This window comes from Macrobrachium rosenbergii, chromosome 21, assembly GCF_040412425.1.
Source record: "Macrobrachium rosenbergii isolate ZJJX-2024 chromosome 21, ASM4041242v1, whole genome shotgun sequence".
Lineage (NCBI taxonomy): Eukaryota > Metazoa > Arthropoda > Malacostraca > Decapoda > Palaemonidae > Macrobrachium > Macrobrachium rosenbergii.
Genome location: NC_089761.1, coordinates 60,430,302 through 60,453,967, shown reverse-complemented (window position 1 = coordinate 60,453,967; position 23,666 = coordinate 60,430,302). Strand labels below are relative to the sequence as shown.

The 23,666-nt window shown below is 40.5% G+C and overlaps 1 protein-coding gene across 2 annotated transcripts in view; it reads right to left on the bottom strand.

Moving 5' to 3' along the window:
• The window catches only part of LOC136850238 (sec1 family domain-containing protein 2-like), a 228,561-nt gene that overhangs the window by 139,842 nt on the left and 65,053 nt on the right, over window positions 1-23,666 (bottom strand). For both annotated transcript variants that reach the window (XM_067123901.1, XM_067123902.1), the window contains exon 5: window positions 5,609-5,790. In XM_067123901.1, the coding sequence (XP_066980002.1) occupies window positions 5,609-5,790 (182 nt within the window). The remainder of the gene's footprint in view (window positions 1-5,608; window positions 5,791-23,666) is intronic.

The following is a 23,666-nucleotide window of genomic DNA, read 5'->3' as shown; positions in this document are numbered from 1 at the left end:
ACATACTGTACACCACTTGCCATAACCCTTGCAGCCCATCACAATGATTTCATATTGAAGTTCATGTTTCATAAACCTATCTAACATAGACATAATAATAACATTAGTGGTTTACACAGCACAGCATTGAAGTAGTAGTAATCTTCAGTTCATTGGATTACAAACCTGCCATTCAAAACAGTTGATGTGCATGGTACTCATTGTACACCACTACCATTATGCTCACAGCCCACTATATTTACTTCTACTGGAACTCATGTTCAGTAAATCTGCTTACCATAGGGAATGAAAGATAACATGCTGGTGATGGTGGTGCTGTTTATGAATTCAAGAATGACAATGCATCTTTATCCAGTTTGGAAGATGATCCATAAGACATGGACAAAACAATAATGTTTATGTCAGATGATGAAGATGAAGATAAAGAATTTCTAGGGTTTTAAAAATTAGCACTTATAAGTTATGGAAGTATGTTTTAACCCTTTCCTGCCCAATTGACGTCATATTACGCAATAACCCCCTACCCCCCTTCTTGTCTGACTGACGTAATTGTAAGTAAAATTTACCGACATTTTTCGTACGTGTGGTAGGGGTAAATTTTTTTATTTTCGGACAGTTGGTGGTTTCCATAGGCTAAAGCATACCTTGGACCGTGTAACTCAGGCATCGATCGCCAGGCAAGCAGTGCCTATACTGCGCATGCGCAATTCCTGGTATAGTAAATTTCCCACAATGAAATCAGTTGATCCTACCACGTTTCTCTCTCGTATCTTACATTTTTTTATAAAATGTAGGATTACATTATTGGAAACACTCTGTTTGGTATCCTCTATTTTCTATAAATTTTTAGTTCCTCTACTGCGCATGCGCAAATCCATGGCGTAGTAAAATTCTCACAATGACATCAGCTGATCGCACCCACGCAGGCCTGACAGGCCACACTTCTGTCAGAGACCATGCGTCACGAGGCTGGGTAAACACGTGTGGCTGTTTACATACAGCGGCGTCAATCGAGAACAGTTTCAACATGCTTTCGCAAAGTTTTTACGGTAAAACTAGCGGAAATTTGTTAGTGCATCACATAAGAGATGTCTGGATTTTAGGCAGGGCTCTAAATCTCATTTTTCATTATCATATATATCGATATTTAGAGAATTTTGTTGGCTTTCTCATAACAAATAATTCATTCACCCAACTGTTATAGCTTTTGAGCTACGAACGATAATGTTGACAACGGTAACATTTTTTTGTTTGTTTCGAACAGCTTATAACGTCAAAATGAAACTGTTGCTGTTACCAAAGCCATTTTTCTTGACTCTCACTTTATTCCTCAACCTTTCCTCTACATTTTTGTATATTTACAAAGTAATTTCTATGAAAAAATCCGAGGTAGGGCTCTTCAAAAAAATGTCTAGCGATAATTCTCACCTTATGCCTGGCCTGCGCGCTCTGTTTCTTACCCACTTTTCTATCAATTTTTCACCAACTGGACTTATTCGTTTTTCATTTTTTTTTATATGTCGATATTTAGAGAATTTTCTTGGCTTTCTCATAAAAAATAATTCATTCGCCTAACTGTTATAGCCTTTGAGCTACGAACAATAATGTTGACAACGGTAACATTTTTTTTCGTTTCGATCAATTTATAACGTCAAAATGAAACTGTTGCCATTACCAAAGCCATTTTTCTTGACTTTCCCTTTATTCTTCAACTTTTCCTCTACTTTTCGTATATTTACAAAGTAATTTCTATGAAAAATAACCGAGATAGGGCTCTTCAAAAAAAAAAAAAATTTCTTGTGATAATTCTCACCATAGGCCGGGCAGAGCGCTCTGTTTCTCACCCTCTTTTCTATCAATTTTTTCACCAACTGGACTTATTCGTTTTCCATTTTTATATGTCAATATTTAGGGAATTTTATTGGCTTTCTCATAAAAATTATTCATTCGCCTAACTGTTATAGCTTTTGAGCTACTGAACGATAATGTTGACAACGGTAACATTTTTTTTCGTTTCAATCAAATTATAACGTCAAAATGAAACTGTTGCCGTTACCAAAGCCATTTTTCTTGACTCTCACTTTATTCTACAACTTTTCCTCTACATTTTCGTATATTTACAAAGTAATTTCTATGAAAAATAACCGAGATAGGGCTCTTCAAAAAACTTTTTCTAGCGATAATTCTCACCATACGCCGGGCAAATCGCTCTGTTTCTTACCCTCTTTTCTATAAATTTTTTCACCAACTGAACTTATTCGTTTTTCATTGTTTTATATATCAATATTTAGAGAATTTTGTTGGCTTTCTCATAAAAAATAATCCATTCGCCTAACTGTTATAGCTTTTGAGCTACGAACAATAATGTTGACAACGGTAACATTTTTTTTCGTTTCAATCAATTTATAACGTCAAAATAAAACTGTTGCCATTACCAAAGCCATTTTTCTTGACTCTCACTTTATTCTACAACTTTTCCTCTACATTTTCGTATATTTACAAAGTAATTTCTATGAAAAATAACCGAGATAGGGCTCTTCAAAAAAAACTTTTTTCTAGCGATAATTCTCACCATACGCCGGGCAAATCGCTCTGTTTCTTACCCTCTTTTCTATAAATTTTTTCACCAACTGGACTTATTCGTTTTTCATTGTTTTATATATCAATATTTAGAGAATTTTGTTGGCTTTCTCATAAAAAATAATCCATTCGCCTAACTGTTATAGCCTTTGAGCTACGAACGATAATGTTGACAACGGTAACATTTTTTTTCGTTTCAATCAATTTATAACGTCAAAATAAAACTGTTGCCGTTACCAAAACCATTTTTCTTGACTCTCACTTTATTCTACGACTTTTCCTCTACATTTTCGTATATTTACAAAGTAATTTCTATGAAAAATAACCGAGGTAGGGCTCTTCAAAAAAAACTTTTTTCTAGCAATAATTCTCACCATACGCCGGGCAAATCGCTCTGTTTCTTACTCTCTTTTCTATAAATTTTTTCACCAACTGGACTTATTCGTTTTTCATTGTTTTATATATCAATATTTAGAGAATTTTGTTGGCTTTCTCATAAAAAATAATCCATTCGCCTATCTGTTATAGCCTTTGAGCTACGAACGATAATGTTGACAACGGTAACATTTTTTCGTTTCAATCAATTTATAACGTCAAAATGAAACTGTTGCCGTTACCAAAGCCATTTTTCTTGACTCTCACTTTATTCTACAACTTTTCCTCTACATTTTCGTATATTTACAAAGTAATTTCTATGAAAAATAACCGAGATAGGGCTCTTCAAAAAAAACTTTTTTCTAGCGATAATTCTCACCATACGCCGGGCAAATCGCTCTGTTTCTTACCCTCTTTTCTATAAATTTTTTCACCAACTGGACTTATTTGTTTTTCATTGTTTTATATATCAATATTTAGAGAATTTTGTTGGCTTTCTCATAAAAAATAATCCATTCGCCTAACTGTTATAGCTTTTGAGCTACGAATGATAATGTTGACAACGGTAACATTTTTTTTCGTTTCAATCAATTTATAACGTCAAAATGAAACTGTTGTCGTTACCAAAGCCATTTTTCTTGACTCACATTATTCTTCAACTTTTCCTCTACATTTTCGTATATTTACAAAGTAATTTCTATGAAAAATAACCGAGATAGGGCTCTTCAAAAAAATCTTTTTTCTAGCGATAATTCTCACCATACGCCGGGCAGAGCGCTCTGTTTCTTCCCCTTTTTCTATCAATTTTTCACCAGCTGGACTTATTCGTTTTCCATTCTTTTATATGTCGATATTTAGAGAATTTTGTTGGCTTTCTCATAAAAAATAATTCATTCGCCTGACATTCATAGTTTTTGGGTTACTGAACGAAAATATGAAAATAAATAAAGATTTTTTTTTCGTGCAATAACTCACATTTTTTGTATTTAGAGGGCTGGGACTCTTATTCTGACTATTCCACCATAAAATATAAACATTTAGAAAAAAAGGACAGCAAAATGAACGTTGTTGGCATAAAATTTATATTTTTGCTGAATTTTCGAAATAATTATTTTTTCGCACTGTCGAGCGCTCCCAGACACATCTTGGCTCATGTGCCCTCAGTGATGTGATAACTATACAGATATGAAAGGGTTAATATTTAAAATAAAGTTCAAGTAATATATTTTTAAGGTATCTTTAAAATAAAATTTTCTAGGTGCTATATTTACTCTGAACCAAATATATTAATTTCTGTAAATGTATTTTAATTTTCCAACAATCACAACACATATACCTTATATGTGTAAATGAAGAATGGCAAGTGCCTCTTCGTTAGGTTTTGTATATGCTACTATAGGTGCAGCTTACGGGTTTTTGCAAGTCTGTTTCAGTAGCGTTGGCATTTGATATTACTGTGCTATATTGCCAATGTTTCTGTTATAAATTTTCAATACCATAGTGTTATCTGTTTATGAGTAAAAACAGATAAAACTTGTGATGCTTCAGTAAAAATACAAAGCCACTCTGAACACGGTAGTGTAATCGAAGCGGTCTGGCCTTATATCCAGCTACAAAATGCGTGTGTACTGTACTTGTGATGCCTATGAATGGTACAACAGGTAAGGTACATCAGTTTATTTAGACTAAGTATGTGGGCTAACTCTTGCTTATTAAAAAGTTACATTACAAACATCTTTGTTGTGCATTTGCGGGAAAGTGGTGCTGCCTTTATCTGGGTGTCATCTTACTTAGTAAATATAGGCCTAAACCTCAGTTACACTTCACAATTTTAGAGGCTGATTTATACACTGGCATATATGGCACATATAGCACAAAATCTTACCTTGAAGACACAAAATATAAACAACAATGCATTAAATACAGTACTTATCAATCAAAATACCAAACCATATTAAGATGATATACAGTTGATTGATTTACAAATGTTTGGTGTAATGACCTGGTCACAGAACTGTTATGTTATTCTGAAAAATTTTGTGTAAGTAGCATTGTGAAGGCCAAGTTGGGTTGTGATGACTATGGAAATTTTAGTCTGAGTCAGAATCATCAAATTCCCCTGGTATGGTATGTAATGGAACAAGTGGTAATGTTCCAAATTAATGGTGTGTGTAGGTGGTAAACTGATGCAGCTGTACTTCTTCTACTCACAATCTTAGAATTCTTGCATAATGAAACAATGAATCCAGGAACTGTTTTTACTCTTTCCATTAAGAATGATTTCCTATTCTGTACTACATATAGAGTCCAATTACACTTCTTTTAATCACAGATCTTACAATTTCAGAGCGTGTGCTCTGAAATCACTTTAATAAAATTCAAGTATTTTTATCACACATGAATATATAACCATACTTCCTTAACCTGATAAACAGAAAACACATAAATACATAATTTTTTTGGGGATTTGATGATGCACCCAATAATAACAAAATCCAATAAGTTTAAGTTTGTAAAGTTGAGTTGGCAGTGCATTTTAATCTATGATTGTACAAGAGAGCAGGAATTGAAGTAAAAACATGACAATAAATTATATATCAGGAATATAGTACAGTATACGTGAACCACTTCATACTGAAGAACATACTCTTACCTTCCTTCTCTGTTTGGCAGAATTAAATGCATCAAGTTCTGTCCCAATAATGCGTGATGTATGTCCAATGGTATATATTTCGTCTCTGGCATTCATTCCTTGCAGAAGACTATTAATACACACAATAAATTGCCTCACTGCAAAACGCATCTCTCGAGGTAGATGATGAAATTCAACTTCACCTGTTGAAAGACCAAAATCATATTCATATAAATAATTTTTCTAGAAAAAATTTTTTTTTTTAATAAATCCACTCTGCATAGCAAGAACTTTTTAGGCCAATGAGCATACTAATATAACAGAATCAGAAAGAACTAAAAATAACAAATTTTAAAGTAATTTGTATTTTTCATAACATACAAACCTGAAGGTCTTTACATAGGATTTAGCCTGCAAATACGAGCTGGAACGGCTGTTTAACTTTCAAACAAGGCCATTAACTACCGATGGTAGTGGGGAAGCCCCACCCACTCGTTGGTCTGCACTCCACTTTAGGTTTGTATGTTAGGAAATATACAAAATACTTTAAAATTTATTATTTGTTCCTACACAAAAACAAACCTTCGGTCTTTACATAGGAGACTTACCCATTGGAGGGTGGAGTCTGGGTAAATCTCTGAACTGACTGGAAGTTCTACCCACCAGGGAATACCTTCCTGGTTATGAAGAGCTGAGGAAGGAATCCCGTACCTCTTGCTTGTTGAACATATGGGATGTTCAACTGCCGGATTTCTGGGCGTGAATTAACGAGCTCAAGTCATTACTTCAACAAAGGCTTGGATGAATCCAGTGTTGGAGACAATAAAAAGTACTAATGAAACCAGCTGGTTTGTTTCATTGTCAACTCCTCTCTCCCCTTGCCAAAGAGAGGGAGGGGGACTTGCATCTCACAAATCTACAAAAGATGGAAGACAACTTGCTCTAACAATCTACAAAAGATGGAAGAGAGAGTACTCAATTATCTAGATTCACCTGCAAGATACGCCTGTCCAGCATGTGACAGCTCCCTGCCGCTCTGCCCTATGAGAAAGGTAAAAGAGAAAGGGGAAGAGACTAGTCACTCAAACACATTCTCTCTCATTTACCATTCACCTTAGGCGAGATGCTACCTGTCCCTCTAGGGGAGCCGGGTGAACTATACAACTTGTTGAGCAACCACTACAGGACCAATGGAAAATGTGTCCAAGGACCTGTGGGCAACATCCCGAAGGTAAAACAACATGAATGAGGTTTGGCGGGACCACATCCCTGCTCATAATACCTGTAGAACCAACAGGTTCTTCCAGAATGCGAGAGATGCCCAGTACCCATAACCTTGTGAGCTCTCGCCCGGATCTTACTCCCATCTACCTTGTCAGATGAAGAGTATGCCTGCTTTATAATCTCATGAAGCCAGAGAGAGATTGTTCTTGGACACCTCTTTCTTGGTCGAGCCGGTACTAAAAGAGTCATCGACACTCATCCCTGAGATGGCGAGTCCTCTTAAGGAAGTAAAGCAGCATCCTAACTGGGCAAAGTAGCATCTCTTCTTGATCACCACCTACAAAGTCCTCTAGGGAGCAGATCAAAAAAGGACTTGAATCTGGCATCAGGGACCGACAGATTCTGAGTCTTCACTATGAATTCCAGGACAAACTTGAGTGCAACAGATCCCCATCCTCTCGAGTGCTTAACATCAAAGGAAAGGCCATGAAGTGCACCTAATCTTTGCCGATGCCAGGGCAAGCAAGAAAACAGCCGTAAAGGTCAGATCTCTGTCTGATGACTCTAATAAGTCAGGCTCCTTAAGATGAGAGTCACATCCCATTCAGGGGGTCTAAGTTCCCTGGGTGGGCAAGATTTAGAAGCTTCTAAAAAGCATGGAGATCTCCCACGATGATATCTACCCACTTCAACTGAAGGACTTGGACAAGGGCAGCTTTATAGCCCTTGATGGCCAATACTGAAACTTCTGATGAAGAAATATGAGAAAATCAGGTACCTGCTGAAGAGAGATACCCCACTGGCAACACCAACCACAGAAGACAGCCCATTTTCTCCTGGTATACAGCTGCTGAAGATTTCCAAAGGAGATGCTGGATAGCCTCAGGTATGAAGTGCCAGCCCTTCCACCGCCTAGTGATACCTCTCTACATGTGGCTGGTACACCAGGTTGTGCCATGGGAGAATCTCTCTTGGTATTGGAGAGTGGAGCTAGTGTCGCATTCTTTTTATCTTTCTGTTTATGTCTGCTATTCATTGCTAAGTTAAGAAGATTATTTTTCTTTATAGATGCTTATCATTCTGGCTTTGTTATGTTGTAGCGTATTTAGTCCCAAGAGACTTAAGAAGACACCTAGTAGTTTCTTTCTTTCATTAGTACCAAAAGAAGCAAAGTTACAATACGTTACAAAATAAACTGCAGTGCAAGATTAAAGTGTGAGCCAAATGTGAGCCTTTCTTCTTATATCAACCCACAATTGGTGAGGCTTACAACCTCACACCCTTTCTTCTTCTGCTTCCTTGCCTTCTCTCTTCCCTCTGATATCTTCTCTCTCTGCTGCTCCACCTCAGAACTGGACTTGATAAGGATTTCTGGAAGTCCATGTCCAGCCCCTCGTAGGCAGGAATCTTAATTCTGTCCCGCCTTTGTAGATGCCTAATTGGTTAAGGTTAATCTAAAGACATCCCTTTTTGGGTGGATTTTTGGAAACTGCACTGCCTTCAAAGGAGGTGCTTGCATGTCACTGCAAGTTACGGATTCTGGTGGCTGTTTATCCAATTAAGGCCACCATGCGTTTTTTCACTTTGACTCACTGGTTCCCAGATTGATAAACAGATTCTTTTAAATTCATCATATGTGGTTATATTGCTGAATCTGACTGAATTCAAAGTTGTGTGTGCATCACCCCTTTCTGAACTAACCAAAAGCAAGGCTTCATTAATCTTTGTTCTTTCATCTGTTATTCTATTTGTAGAAATATGACTGTCTGCATCTGCTAACCACTGGTTCACAGAGTATGATTCTAGCCTATTTTTGTCAGGATTTGAACTTTCCACTCTTCCACAGAATCGTGTGGCTTGCGTAATTATTGCTGCTTGTGCCATTGTTCTAAATTGAAATGTGTTAATAGGATTAGTGTTATTGTTATTGCTATTTGTGATAGTACTTCCTTGAGTTAAATATTCATGAACTTGGCACTGGAATTCAACTTTGTCTATCTGTTGTCTGTCGTAAATGGTAAGGTCTATTTCTAATTGCATTCCTCAATGCGTCAAATGAACCCTGCATTACGATGGTATTCTAAAATCATACGAAAATTTATACCCAAATACACAACAGTATTAAAAAATACATCATAAAAATCATGGTAGGTTATTAAAAATTCCTATTTATCAAACCTCAAAAAAAAATAAAGATAAAAAAATTTTTTGAGAGAGAATTATAAATGTTATATGCCTTTTGAGAGAGAGAATCATAGTCTTATATCTTCTGAGAAAGATTATTTAAAAATACACTCACTGAGAGAGAATTTTTTAGAGAATTAATTTTCCAACTTACGTATTTTCTGTTGCCATCCTCCAGTCTGAATCTGTTGTTGTTCTGTTTAACTGCTGCCTTTTTTTAATCACTTTCGCGACCAACACAAATGCGTTATTGCGTTCGCTTATAGACGTTCACTACTTTCGCTGTAGACGTTCACTGCTTTAGCTGTAGACGCTCAGGATACCGATCGCCATAGACTTTCACTGCTTTCGCAGTAGACATTCAGGATATTGTCGTTCATTTGTTGTTTTAAACGTTCAGTCGTTCACTCTTTGTTTTTAAAAATTGTGGGTTTTACTGGATGCTTGCGTTGTTGTTCACCATCGTTACGATTCACTTCGTCACTTATGCTTTGTCGTTCTGTTTCGGCTGTTGATATTTGTAGCGGGTTGCTTGTTATGAAATTCTGATATGTGTATTTCACACTGCGTTCCACTGTACTTTATTATGCCTTCTGTTGGATCCCACCGCTGCCACCATTTATGTCATGTTCTTTTATCTTTCTTTCTGTTTATGTCTGCTATTCGTTGCCAAGTTAAGAAGATTGCTTTTCTTTATAGATGCTTATTGTTCTGGCTTTGTTATGTACAGTAGTAGCGTATTTAGTCCCAGGAGGCTTAAGAAGACACTTAGTAGTTTCTTTCTTTCATTAGCACCAAAAGAAACAAAGTTACAATAGGTTACAAAATAAATTGCAGTGCAAGATTAAAGTGTGAGTCAAATGTGAGCCTTTCTTCTTATGTCAACCCACAATTGGTGAGGCTTACAACCTCACACCCTTTCTTCTTCTGCTTCCTTGCCTTCTCTCTTCTCTCTGCTATCTTCTCTCTCTGCTGCTCCCCCTCAGAACTGGACTTGATAAGGATTTCTGGAAGTCCATGTCCAGTCCCTCGTAGGCAGGAATCTTAATTTTGTCCCGCCTTTGTAGATGCCTAATTGGTTAAGGCTAATCTAAAGGCGTCCCTTTTGGGATGGATTTTTGGAAATCACACCGCCTTCAAAGGAGGTGCTTGCACGTCACTGGAAGTTACGGATTCTGGTGGCTGTTTACCCAATTAACCCTTAAACGCTGAGCCTCTATTTACAAAAACGTCTCCTGTATGCCGGCGGCGTTCGGTGAGTTAGCGCCAAAGCGGAAAAAAAGTTTTTTTCAAAAAATCACAGCGCGCTTAGTTTTTAAGATTAAGAGTTCATTTTTGGCTCATTTTTTTTGTCATTGCCTGAAGTTTAGTATGCAACCATCAGAAATGAAAAAAAATATCATTATCATATATAAATATTGGAATATACGACAGCGAAAAAAAAACATATAATTGTATACAAATCGCGCTGTAAGCACAACGGTTAAAGCTAATGAGTTAATATTTTTTAGTTGTATTGTACACTAAATTGCGATGATTTTGGTATATAACAAATTGTAAAACGATCAAAGCAACACAGAGAAAATATTATCACAAAATGATGCATGAATTCATAACGTGCAGACGTAAAAAAATGTTTTTTTAAAAAATTCACCATAAATCGAAATATTGTGCTAGAGACTTCCCGTTTGTTGAAAAATGAAGCTAATTGATTGAATATTACTAGACTGTAAGTGTTTTAGCTTACAATTGCAGTTTTCGACCATTTCAGTCGAGTTAAAGTTGACCGAAAGTCGAATTTTTTCTATTTATCGTGATTTATATGAAAATATTTCAAAACTGATAAAAGCTACAACCATGAGTTATTTTCTGTTGTATTGTACATGAAATTGCACACATTTTCATATATAAAACTTTATGTAACGACTAATATAAAACGGTGCAAATATTACGACAACGAGACGAAAGAATTTCTGAGATGTTCGGCCGAGTTACCGCGTAGACGTAAGGAAAATGTTTTTTTCAAACATCCACCATAAATCGAAATATTGTGCTAGAAACTTCTCGTTTGTTGCCAAATGAAGGTAAATGATTGAATATTACTAGAATGTAAGGGTTTAGCTTACAATTGCATTTTTCGACCATTTCGGTCGAGTTAAAGGTGACTGAAGGTTGAAATTTTGGCAGTTATCGTGATTTATGTGAAAATATTTCAAAACTGATAAAAGCTACAACCATGAGCTATCTTCTGTTGTATTCTACATGAAATTGCGCACATTTTCATATATAAAAGTTTATGTAACGACTAATGTAAAACGATGCAAACATTACGACAACATGACGAAAGAATTTCCGAGATGTTCGGCCGAGTTACCGCGCGCAGACGTAATGAACAAGTTTTTTTTTTCAGAAATTCACCATAAATCAAAATATTGTGCTAGAGACTTCCAGTTTGTTGCAAAATGAAGGTACATGATTGAATATTACTAGAATGTAAGAGTTTTAGCTTATAATTGCGTTTTTTGACCATTTCGGTCGAGTTAAAGTTGACCAAAGCTTGAAATTTTGGCAGTTATCGTGATTTATATGAAAATATTTCAAAACTGATAAAAGCTACAACCATCAGTTATTTTCTGTTGTATTCTACATGAAATTGCGCACATTTCCATATATAAAACTTTATGCAATGACTAATATAAAACAGTGCAAACATTACGACAATGTGACGAAAGAATTTCTGGCGCGGACGCAAGGAAAAAGTTTTTTTCAAAAATTCACCATAAATCGAAATATTGTGCTAGAGACTTCCAATTGGTTGCAAAATGAAGGTACATGATTGAATATTACTAGAATGTAAGAGTTTTAGCTTACAATTGCATTTTTCTACCATTTCGGTCGAGTCAAAGTTGACCGAAGGTTGAAATTTTGGCAGTTATCGTGATTTATATGAAAATATTTCAAAACTGATAAAAGCTACAACCATGAGATATTTTCTGTTGTATTGTACATGAAATTGCGCACATTTTCATATATAAAACTTTATGTAACGGCTAATACAGAACAGTGCAAAAATTTCGACAATATGACAAAAGAATTTCTGAAATTTTCGGCCGAGTTACACAGCTGGCGTAAGAAAAAGTTTTTCAAAAATTCACCATAAATCGAAATATTGTGCTAGAGACTTCCAATTTGTTGCAAAATGAAGGTACATGATTGAATATTACTAGAATGTAAGAGTTTTAGCTTACAATTGCGTTTTTCTACCATTTTGGTCGAGTCAAAGTTGACCGAAGGTTGAAATTTTTTGTAGTTGACGTCGGGTGCGTCCACTTGGCACCCAACAGACAATTTTAGTCGACGTGATGATACGCCCAGTAGGCGTTTAAGGGTTAAGGCCACCATGCGTTTTGTTACGAATTCCTTGTGATTTCCAACTCGATTAAGTGCAGTCATAATGACTTCTTAACCACGACACAGTCATAACACGTACCTGAATTTGGCTTTTGTAATCAAAACACAGGTTTTGCTTTTCTAGCGCTGGTTTGCAAACCCTTTGTAATTTTCAGTTCGACTAGGCTTACCCGAGTTTTGGCCATGTCATCACGATATAGCCAAAACAAATGTTTTGCTATTCTCTCTCTCTCTCTCTCTTTCTCTATGTTCATTTCTTCTAATCTCTCTCTCCCTCTCTCTCTGACTACCAATGTCTATTAATCCTTTAACGCTGACTGGATGTATTTTACGTCGACAAAAGTTGTCTGTCGGGTGCTAAGTGGACATAAAATACGTTGACTGCAAAAAGTTTTTTAAATTCGCGGAAAAATACTTATAGGCCTCATTTGCAAAAAACTTTAAATCATGCGCCTTGAGGGATGCTGGGAGTTCACGGATCACACTGTTGTTTTGTTTACAAGCGTGACCCAGCTGCGCATGCGCAAATTTCTTTCTTATCCCAAAAGAAAGCATCAGCTAACTCTGCTGAAAATATCAGAAATTTTTTAGTCACTTTGTCGTAATTTTTGCACCATTTTCTATTAGCCTTTACATAAAGTTTTATATATGAAAATGTGTGCAATTTCATGTAGAATACAACAAAAATAACTCATGGTTGTAGCTTTTATTAATTTTGACATATTTTCATATAAATCACGATAAGTGCCAAAATTTCAACCTTCGGTCAACTTTGACTCGACCGAAATGGTCGAAAAATGCAATTGTAAGCTAACTCTTACATTCTAGTAATATTCAATCATTTACCTTCATTTTGCAACAAACGAGAAGTCTCTAGCACAATATTTCGATTTATGGTGAATTTTTGAAAACAACTTTTTCCTTACGTCCGTGTGCACTAACTCTGCTGAAAATCTCAGAATTTCTTTAGTCATTTTGTCGTAATTTTTGCACTGTTTTATATTAGCTGTTACATAAAGTTTTATATATCAAAATGTGCGCAATTTCATGTAGAATACAACAAAAATAACTCATGGTTGTATATTTCATCAGTTTTTAAATATTTTCATATAAATCACGATAAGTGCCAAAATTTCAACCTTTGGTCAACTTTGACTTGACCGAAATGGTCGAAAAATGCAATTGTAAGCTAAAACTCTTATATTCTAGTAATATTCAATCATTTACCTTCATTTTGCAATAAACGAGAAGTCTCTAGCACAATATTTCGATGTATGGTGAATTTTTGAAAAAAAATTTTTCCTTACATCCACGCATGGTAACTCTGCTGAAAATCTTGGAATTTCTTTAGTCACTTTGTCGTAATTTTTGCACTGTTTTATATTAGTCGTTACATAAAGGTTTATGCATGAAAATGTGTGCAATTTCATGTAGAATACAACAAAAAATAACTCATGGTTGTAGCTTTCATCAGTTTTGAAATATTTTCATATAAATCACGATAAATAGAAAAAAATTGACCTTTGGTCAATTTTAACTCGAGTGAAATGGTCGAAAACTGCAATTGTAAGCTAAAACCCTTACATTTTAGTAATATTCAATCATTTACCTTCATTTTGCAACAAACGGGAAGTCTCTAGCACAATATTTCGATTTATGGTGATTTTGAAAAAACTTTTTTTTACGTCCGCGCGTTACGAATTCATGTATCATTTTGTGATAATATTTTCCCTGTGTTGCTTTGATCGTTTTACAATTTGTTATACACCAAAATCATCACAATTTAGTGTACAATACAAAGAAAACAAAAAACTCATTAGCTTTAACTGTTTTTCTCACAGCGTGATTTGTATACAATTATATATGAAATTTTTTTTTCACGCTGTCATATATTCCAATATTTATATGAGATAATGATATTTTTTCATTTCTGATGGTTGCATACTAAACTTCAGGCAATGAGAAAAAAAGGAGCCAAAAATGAACTCTTAATCTTAAAAACTAAGCGTGCTGTGATTTTTTGAAAAAAACTTTTTTCCGCTTTGGCGCTAACTCTGAAACCCCGTCGGCATACGGCAGACACTTTTGTAAATAGAGGCTCGACGTTTAAGGGTTAATGGAAGGTTTCTCTCTCTTTCTCCCTTATGTTATGTCAATTAACATTTAGAATATTCAGAATTCCTAGTTATCACTACACTAGCAGTTCCAGATACCACCCGGCATGTTGCCAGCTGGGAGCCACCAGGGCCATCCTGAAATTCAGGATGATCATGAGGCTATTGATCACCCATCACATCATACAGAACGAAGGGAAAGCGTAGGCCTCCAGGTTGTCCTTTGGGTACTGGAACGCGTCCTCCATTGCCGTCCATGGGTCCAATACAACTGAGCAAAACACTGGCAACTTCCAGATGTACCGGGCTGCAAACAGACCTAACATTGGGAGGCCCCAAAGATTGAACGTCTTTCTGCTATATCTTGGTGTAGGGACCACTTGGTCCCTATCACCTGACCCTGGCGACTGAGCTTGTCTGCCACTACGTTTGAGGTCTCTAGTATGTACCTGGCTGACAGCACTACCGACTGTGCTACCGCCCACTCGTGCACCTGCACTGCAACACGTGAAGCTGGAAGGAAAGTAGCTCTCCTGCTTGTTGATGTATGTCACAACTGTGGTGTTGTCGCTCATCAACACCATGGAGTGCCCCTTCACTCGGTCATGAAACCCTTGAAGGGCTAAAAAAGCTGCCTTGAGTTCCAGAACATTGATATGGAGGTATCTGTCATTCTGGTCCCACACACCTAAAACCAGCAACTCCTCCAGGTGTGTGGCCCATCCCTCAGTTGATGCATCCAAAAACAGAGGCATCTTGGGAGGGGGAATGCCCCACGGCACTCCTATTAAGAGGTTCCTGCCGTCTAGCCACCAAGCTAAGTTTATCCCTACCTCCTCCAAGAGGGAGTTGGGAAGAATGGAGGATCCCTTGCTGGAGATCAAAACTCCTTCATTCCCCACTGAAGGGAGCAAAGGTGAAGCCGCCCATGAGGGACCAGGTTCTCCAAAGACGACAGGTGACCGAGAACGCCCTGGCACTTCCAAGCAGGTTGTTACTGCCAAGACAGAAACATCTGTGCTGTCTCTCTGAACCTGCTGATATACAAGTCCAAAGGGAAGACTCCCACCGCTGCTGTATCAGTCAGCATGCCCAGATACTTGACTCTATGCTTGGGTATGAGATAGGATTTCTCGAAATTGATCATGACTCCCAAGTCCTGACAAAAGTGGAGAAGTGGAGCTCTGTCCTGGAGCCACTGTAACAAAGAGCTCGCCAGGACTAGCCAATCATCTGGGTACCTCATAAGTCGTATCCAATGTGAGTGGGCCCAAGCTGAGACAAGGGTGAACATTCAAGTGAACACCTGGGGAACGGTTGAGAGCCCAAAATAAAGTGCCCTGAATTGGAACACCTTCTCCTTGAGGGTAACGTAGAGGTACTTGTGAGATGATTGATGGATGGGTATTTGAAAATAGACACCCTTCAAATCCATCGAAAGAGTAAAGTTACCGTTTCCATCTTGAACAAAAGTCTGGCGAACAAACTGGTCCAGGGGAGAGAGGTGTAAGACTGGTCTCCAGCCACCTGTCGCCTTCTTTACAAGAAACAGACGGCTGTAAAACCCGAGTCCAAGCTGTCACGACTTCCACAGCACCTTTCTTGAGCATCTCATTCACCTCTTCCCAAAGGGCAAGGTCCTTCAGCAAGACAACATCTTAAGTCTGGAAGCCAACCAGATTGTTGGTGAGGGGTGGTGGAGACTTGGAGGTTACTGGATATCTTACCCAAAGGACATCCACTCCCCAGGTCTCTGCTCCGTGTTGCGCCATGTTGCACAATGGTTCGATATGCAGCCCACCATCGGCAGCAGGCAGGAAGGAACACTGTCCCTAGCATTCTCCACCCTTCTTCTTACCCTTGCCCCCTTCCTACCACAGGCAGGAGGCTGAAAAGGGTGCAACTGAGCACCTTTCACTGCTGAGGTAGAAGAAGACTGGGTACCCCTATGAGTGGCTGAGGAGGCCTGGGACTTCCTCGGACCCGAATAAGGGCCAGCCTTACCCAAAAGTCGGGCTGCTGTGCCACACGAAGACCTGGAGATCTGGGCCACTGCCTGGTGGACCAGCATGTCATTGTTCTCAACACAAGGTCTGTTCACCCCGGCCTCCACCTCTCCCCTAGTGAAGTGGGAAATGGAACCCAGTAGTACCTGTCCATTTCTTTGTGCCAATGCTGACTATGACCCAACAAATCTAGAGACCTGAGACAAAACTGCATCTTGCCTCTTGAACACCCGGTTTGACCACATGTTAGTTGTCTGGTGGGCTAGGTAGGTGATGGCCCTACCTCCAGACAATATTTCTCCTAAATGTAGTGTTTTCTTCAGGTGTACAGGCTCCTGAAGAAGAGGATGTGATCTTGGCCACAGCAAGAGACCAAAGATCAATGCAGGAGACTGTTTGGAACACTGCCATGGCAGTCGACTCCATTGCTGCTGCCTCCAACTGCAAGAAAGAAACTCCTTCTGCACGGAGGCGGTCCAGCATCAGACCAGGACATAGCAAAGTCAGATCTGGGTCAACCTGTTAGGTAGGCAAAGGCCTATCGGAGGGAATGTAGTATTTCCTTTGGTGAGTGAGAGGCGGAGAAGTACCTTGCTTGATTGTCTAGACGGAAATGAATTCTCCTGCCCAGACACAAGGGAATTGACCTGGTCCAAAAACCCCTTGGTAAGCCTCAACCAAGGCAAGTTCATTGAGACCCTGGGTTCCTTTTGGAATCACCAAAACAACTCAATGGCTGAAGAATGGTCCACAGGAAAAGCAAAGATCTCTTCCTCCAGATCGTTGTACTGCCATATCACGTACACGATCTCAACAAAGTGCTTCTGTAACTCAGGGATGTCCAAGTCCTAAGACATAAGATTATCGAGGCCCTCTAGGTCGTGGCCCTCCTGAGTTACTCCCTCTGCAGAAGAGAGACACTTGCTGGAGCCCCCTGGTGATCTCTTGACCACTCGAGCATACGACTGGTCTGGACCAAGGACTGATCTCAGAATGTAAGCTTTCATGGGAGGCTGGGATGGAAATGCAAACAGTCCCGGTCAGGAACCCTAGGCCTGTCCGGCTCCTGACTCCCAGAAAACCCTGAAGAGGTGGTTGCAACATGGGAGAGATCCTGAGAACCCTTCCTCAGCCTGCCTGAGACCAAAGTCTCAGCAGGTGAGCGAGGCTGTGGGCAGACGTCAACTGTAGCTGAAGCTTCTAATGGAGAAGACTGGGTGAGGGGTCTCCTCTTACCTTGCCTAAGAGGGCGGGCCGGTAGGCTGGTGTCACCGTCCTGGGACTCCTGCGCTGCTCTCTTCAGAGAGCGGGAGTGGGGTGGGTGAGGGCCTGCCCGCTCTCTACTCACTTTCTCTTGCTGGGCTGTGATGGCAGTGGGACGTGGGTCCATAGGCCAGGGACTCTTACTGGCCAAGGAAGGTAGGCTCCTGTGGCAGGTACTGGTACTCAGGGCACCACTAGCAAGAGACCTGGTAGCCTTCTCTGTGGAGGAGGGCTGACTGCCAAAAGTCCTACAGGACTTCTTGAGGATGGGCGAGGCAGCCTTCTTCTTCCTCCACTTGCTAGCTTTGAAAGGAGGGGAGGGGGTGACAGCATTTGATGATGAAGATGAAGCCTTCCTACTCCTCTCCTTGCAAAGGTCAACCTTTGACAGTAGGGTGTGAAGGAGGACATCACAAGGAAAGACAAGTAGATGGTAACACCTGTGAGCACATCACCAATGGGATATGCAGTGTCACTAGAGTCATAGTGGTGGCCCTCGAGCTAGTGGATACTGTGATCGTCAAAGTCGTCATGGTTACAGATGATTCATTGACAGGAAGGCATTTTGTTGCCTTCAAATGATTGATTAAACCAAAGACACTTGGCTCTCCTGGGAGGGCCACAACTCCCTAAGCCCAGGCTCCACAACACCTGGAACAAATGTTAGGCTAGGAGTGACAAATTCTCTTTACCACGAGAAGGAGCATCCTTCTGAGGACAACTCCTCCTCTGAGTGAAAAGAAACTGCCGGAGAGGAACCAGGCTGGTTGTTTTCCCCCGCCTTGGTGGCTCTCTACAGTCGAAGCAGCAGGAGTTGGCTAAAGGGAAACGGCTCCCGAGTTACCACAGCAGGCGAGAGTTTAGCTGGGGACAAGAAGGAACCAGAGAGAATCTTCAGTGTTAACAGCAGAGTATTGCACTCCAATGACACCAAGGAAACTTTCTTCTCTCACTTCTTTTGCCCAGTAAACTTCACACACTGTTCAGACAGCCAGACCAGGCACTTAGTACAAGGGCTAGATTGGCTGCAATCATGCCTAGGGTCAACCTCATAAGAGGAGAGGAACCGATTGCAAGGCCTGTCCCTCCCTGGGCAGCGCGTAAAGTTTACAGGTTTCCTCTACACAGGTACTGTAGTTGTAAATTAAGGGTTTGCATGATTAATTCAAATAGCAAATTTGTAACACAATCTACATATATTTCAAGAAAAAATAAAGAAAGCAACTGGCAATCAGGCAGAGAATGCAGTGGATGTCTGTACACAACAGGTGCCGAAAGCAAAGTGGAGTGCAGATCAACAAGTGGGTGGGCTTCCTTCCTACCATCAGTAGATAACAACCTTGTTTAAAAGCTAAATGGCTGTTCCAGCTCGCATTAGCAAGCTAAATCCTATGTAAAGACTGAAGGTTTGTATTTGTGTAGGAACATAGAATTAACTAAAAAAAAAGTGATTACAGTACATGACAATGGATACTAATTCTATATTTCTATAAAGTAGTTTAGCTAGATTATTAAATCACTTTCAGACTTTCTCTATCCCACTGAATTTTTCTTTAAATGTAAGATACAATTTTTTTAATTAAAAAATGTTGGACAGATACATAAAAAAGATAAAATGGAATGAATGAAAGGAAAATGCAGATGGGAGGTCGAAGGAACAAATCTAATCCTCTACGCCTAAATACTGAGTTTAGCATAGATCTGTAGCTCTTGATTGTGGGTGTAGCTAACCCTCAGGATGATCTCAAGAAGAGTAAAGAGTCTGCTACAATGTTTGTGCTACAGAGGTAGAAGTAGAAGAGATGTCATGTCTTCTACACCAGGAGCGGAAGACTGCCCACTTAAGTCTGGTAGACCTTATAGGAAGACTGGCTTCTACACTTTGCAATTGCCTCCGCAGCTGGTCTCGAAAAGCCCTTCGCTCTGACAAGATTCCTGACAATCTGAAGCCTGTCAGAGCAAGAGCGGAAAATCCTTGGTGGAACCAATGAAAATGTGGTTGCCTAAGTAGACTTTGTTTTTGTGGCAGAAGTCTTGGGAAATTGACCAGTAGATTGATGAAGTCCGGAAACCATTCCTTCTGCAGCCAAAAAGGAGCTACCAGGGTCATCAATTTGTTGTTGTGTGAGAGAAACTTGTTGATGACATCTCTCACCATAGTGAACGGTGGAAAGGCATATACATCCAGGTTCGACCAGTCCTAGAGCATTGCATCTGTTGCCCATGTGAGAGGGTCTGGGGCCAGCAAACAATACAAGGGAAGGCAATGATTCCTTGACACTGCAAACAGGTCTATCGACGGCTATGACTATGCTGTCGAAAGTCACTGTTGCAAAATGCTGAAGGGCCAAGTGAATTGCCTTCTGCTCCTTCACTTCCATATCCTCCAGAAGAGCCCCCAACTCAGATTGATGCGTCTGAGCATAAGGTGAGGTTGGGGTTCAGAGGATGCCGTGACTTCCCTTCTGAAAACCTTCCTTCTATGAGCCACCACCGAAGGTCCTCCTTGATCTCAGGTGTGATCGGGAAAACAAAAGAGTCAGGAAGGGTCTTCCTGTGTCTAGTGGCCTTTAAGAAGAATTGTAACACGAACTTCTCTGTGGCTGAGAGAGTGCCCAGCAGACTCATCCATTCATTGGCTGAGCATGACAGGAAGCAGCTTTGAACTGTCCAGAGGCAGGATTGGACTCTCTTATCGACAAAAAAGCCCAAAAACTCAGAGATCTGATCTTCATTCCCAAATAAAGAATTGGCTGAGTCAGGACTAACTAAGACTTGTCCAAGTTGATTAAAAGATCCAACTCTTGGAACAGCAGAAGTGTCTTCTGAAGGTCCTCCGTGCATCTTGTTTTTGAGGGGGAGCTTAGGAGCCAATTGTCTTGATACAGACAAATGTTGATCCCCATGAAATGAAACCACTTCACTAGAGGGGTGAGAACCCGGTAAAACTTGAGGAGCTGTAGAGAGGCCGAAGCACAGAGCCTGAAACTGGAAGACTCTGCCCTGGAACACAAACCTTAGATACTTCCTGGAGTATGTGTCCTGCATGTCTATGGTCGCCATCCAATCTCCCTGGCGGATGGAAGACAGGACTGAATGGTTGATTTGCATCTTGAACTTTGTAGTTTGGACAAAGAAATTCAAGGTACTGACATCCAGGACAGGCCACCAACCTCCCAATGATTTGGGGACGACAAATAGACATTTGTAAAACCCCTTTATGCTTACGTCTTCGACAACCTCTTGAGCTCTCTTTCTGAGCAGGGACGAGACTTCTTGTGACAGGGCCGAAAACCTCTCCAAGCTTATGGAGTAGGCTGTCAAGTTGAAGGGAGAGGACACTAAGGGAGGTTTCTCCCTGAACTGGATGGAATATCCTTCTCTGAGGACTTTTAAGACCCACAGCTCGACATTTCTTTCTTCCCACTTGCTCCAAAAGTGGAGAAGTCTGGCTCCCACCAGAACATGGACACGATCCTTACTTGTGAGAGGAGTGCTTGACTGATGTTTTCTTGGTTGATCGAACTGACAGAAGGTTCATCGATGGGCGGGGCTGGAACCTAGTTTTACCACCTTGAAAGGGTTGCTGCTGCAGCGGGGAGACTGTCCTAGATGCAAAAGAGACTGTCGGAACACGTCCTGTCTCCTTAGGATGCTTGGAAGACTGCGCCAGCAGATCCTGCAAGGATTTCTTTTGCAACTCCGCTGTTACATGCTCTATGGTGGCACAAGGAAACAGACTACAGTTGTCTAATGGTGCAAAAAGGTGAGCCAACATCTGGGAGGGAGTGACCCCTTTTTTGGTGAAAGAGTACCACTGCTCTCTCTTCTTGAGGACTCCAACCTCAAGTAAGGCAGCCAGTTCCTGGGAGCCATCCCTAATTGCCTTATCTGTGCAGGAGAGAACTCCTAACCATTCCACAGAGAAATTATCCTGAAGGGTGGCGCAGTCCTCAATTTTCTTCAATAAAGTGTCCATGGTCCAATCCAGGAAGCTGAAGATTTCAAATGCTTCAAAAATGTCTCTCACTAAGTGGTCCAGTTCTGATGAAGTGAATAAAATCTTGGTGGAGGAGAATGATGATCTACGTGCCGAATCAATCAGACTGGAGAAGTTCCCTTGGGAGGAGGCAGAAACTCCCAAAGATGGAGCTTCCCCAGTGAAATGTGATAAATACCTCCTTTTTGACAGGCAAAAAGGAGGGGTGCAAAATACAGCTTTTCCCAGATCCTCTTTTCTGTCAGCCAACTTTCAACACCAGACAGGGCTTTCTTTGATGAGGAAAATAGTACCATCTTGGGCAGGCTGGAGTGTTCTGCAGGTTGTCTCATCATGAACGCAGAATTCGGAGACGACAGGGTCACTGGGGAAAAGAAAGTCAGGTAGCAGAACAGGAAGTACTGTAAGAGAAAAGCATAGGCTGAAGAAGGCTGTTCCAGTTCAATGTCCTCTTCTTCAGATGAAACAGGAGAAGTGGCTCAGTCTGCAAACTCCTGAATTGCTGTCAGCTTCTGCAGTGGATCCAGAATACTGTCCAAGCATTGCTGGATGGGCTCCAATGAAGGATCCTTCACGTCCGACTGAAGAGGTGGTGTTTGGTGCCCTGGGTGTGGCGCCAGATGCCTTGTAGAAGCTGGCGCCAAGCTGGAAGGCGTGTGGCCAAATACTGGAGTACACACGTATACAGGTGAACACTCAAACACTGCACGCCTAAACACTACTATCAGATCCCACTGGGTATTCGGATCCCACTGATTGCTTGGATCCCTAGGATCCCACTGGACGCTTGGATCCCTAGGATCTCGCTGGATGCTTGGATCCCTCAGATCCCACTGGGCACTCGGATCCCACTAGGCACTCGGATCCCACTGGACACTCAGATTCCACTGGGTGCTTGGATCCCATCAGGTGCTCGGAATGTTTCTCAGAAGCCCATTTCAGCACCACACACTGGCACTCTGTCACTGAAACAGCAAGAGACGAATGACTAGGGTTGTCCCAAAAGCATCTCTGGTCTGCTTACATGGAAGTAGGGAAGCATACTCAGTGGCGGATACAGGCCTTTTCAGTGGCCTAGATGCACTCGTAAAGTGTCAACTGCGCCCCTTGCTCACACTGGAATCTGAATCACTGGATGATAAACCATGCACTATAAGTTGGATGCCTTTCTAGTGGCTGTCCACCAAGTCCCAGGACCCACGTACAACAGGCTCGACCGAGGGGGCAACTACCCGTGGGCAAACCCCACCGAAATCCCTTGGACTTCCTGTTTGCCTCCTCCCAGGTTTATGGGAGTTTGAGAGGGACCTTCATCTAGGAGCATCAGTGGGACAAGTAGTCACCTCCTCCACTGACACTACACTTATCACTGTGATCACTGACACTCATTTTGTCCATAAGACCTCTTACTGAAGCCCCAATTTGGGCTACAGTATTAACTAAAAGACTAAACTTATGGTCTATCCTGGCTTCCAGACTGGCAATGGCATTGGGTTCAGAAGGTTGGGAGTTGCTGGAAAACTCAGAGGGCTAGTGATAGGGGAAAAGGCAGTCACAGGTGTAGAAGGAGCAGGTATATTAGGTGAACCCTGGCTAGGAGAACCCCTAGCTTCGGCTCTAGTAGCCACCTTTCTCTGCCTGTTTCTTTCAAGCTTGTCCAATTAGTCACAGTCTTCCACTTTCCCTGATCCCAGTCCCCACATTCATCACAAGTAAGATCAGAAGAGCAAATTTGCCCTCTACAATGACAACAAATGATATGAGAGTCATATGTGACAGATGTAAGTCTGGTATTGTAGCCCTTGATGCAAAACTGGACACTAGAAAAACTAGAGTCAGACATAATAAAAGTCAGAATTGGATAAAGTTAATCTAGA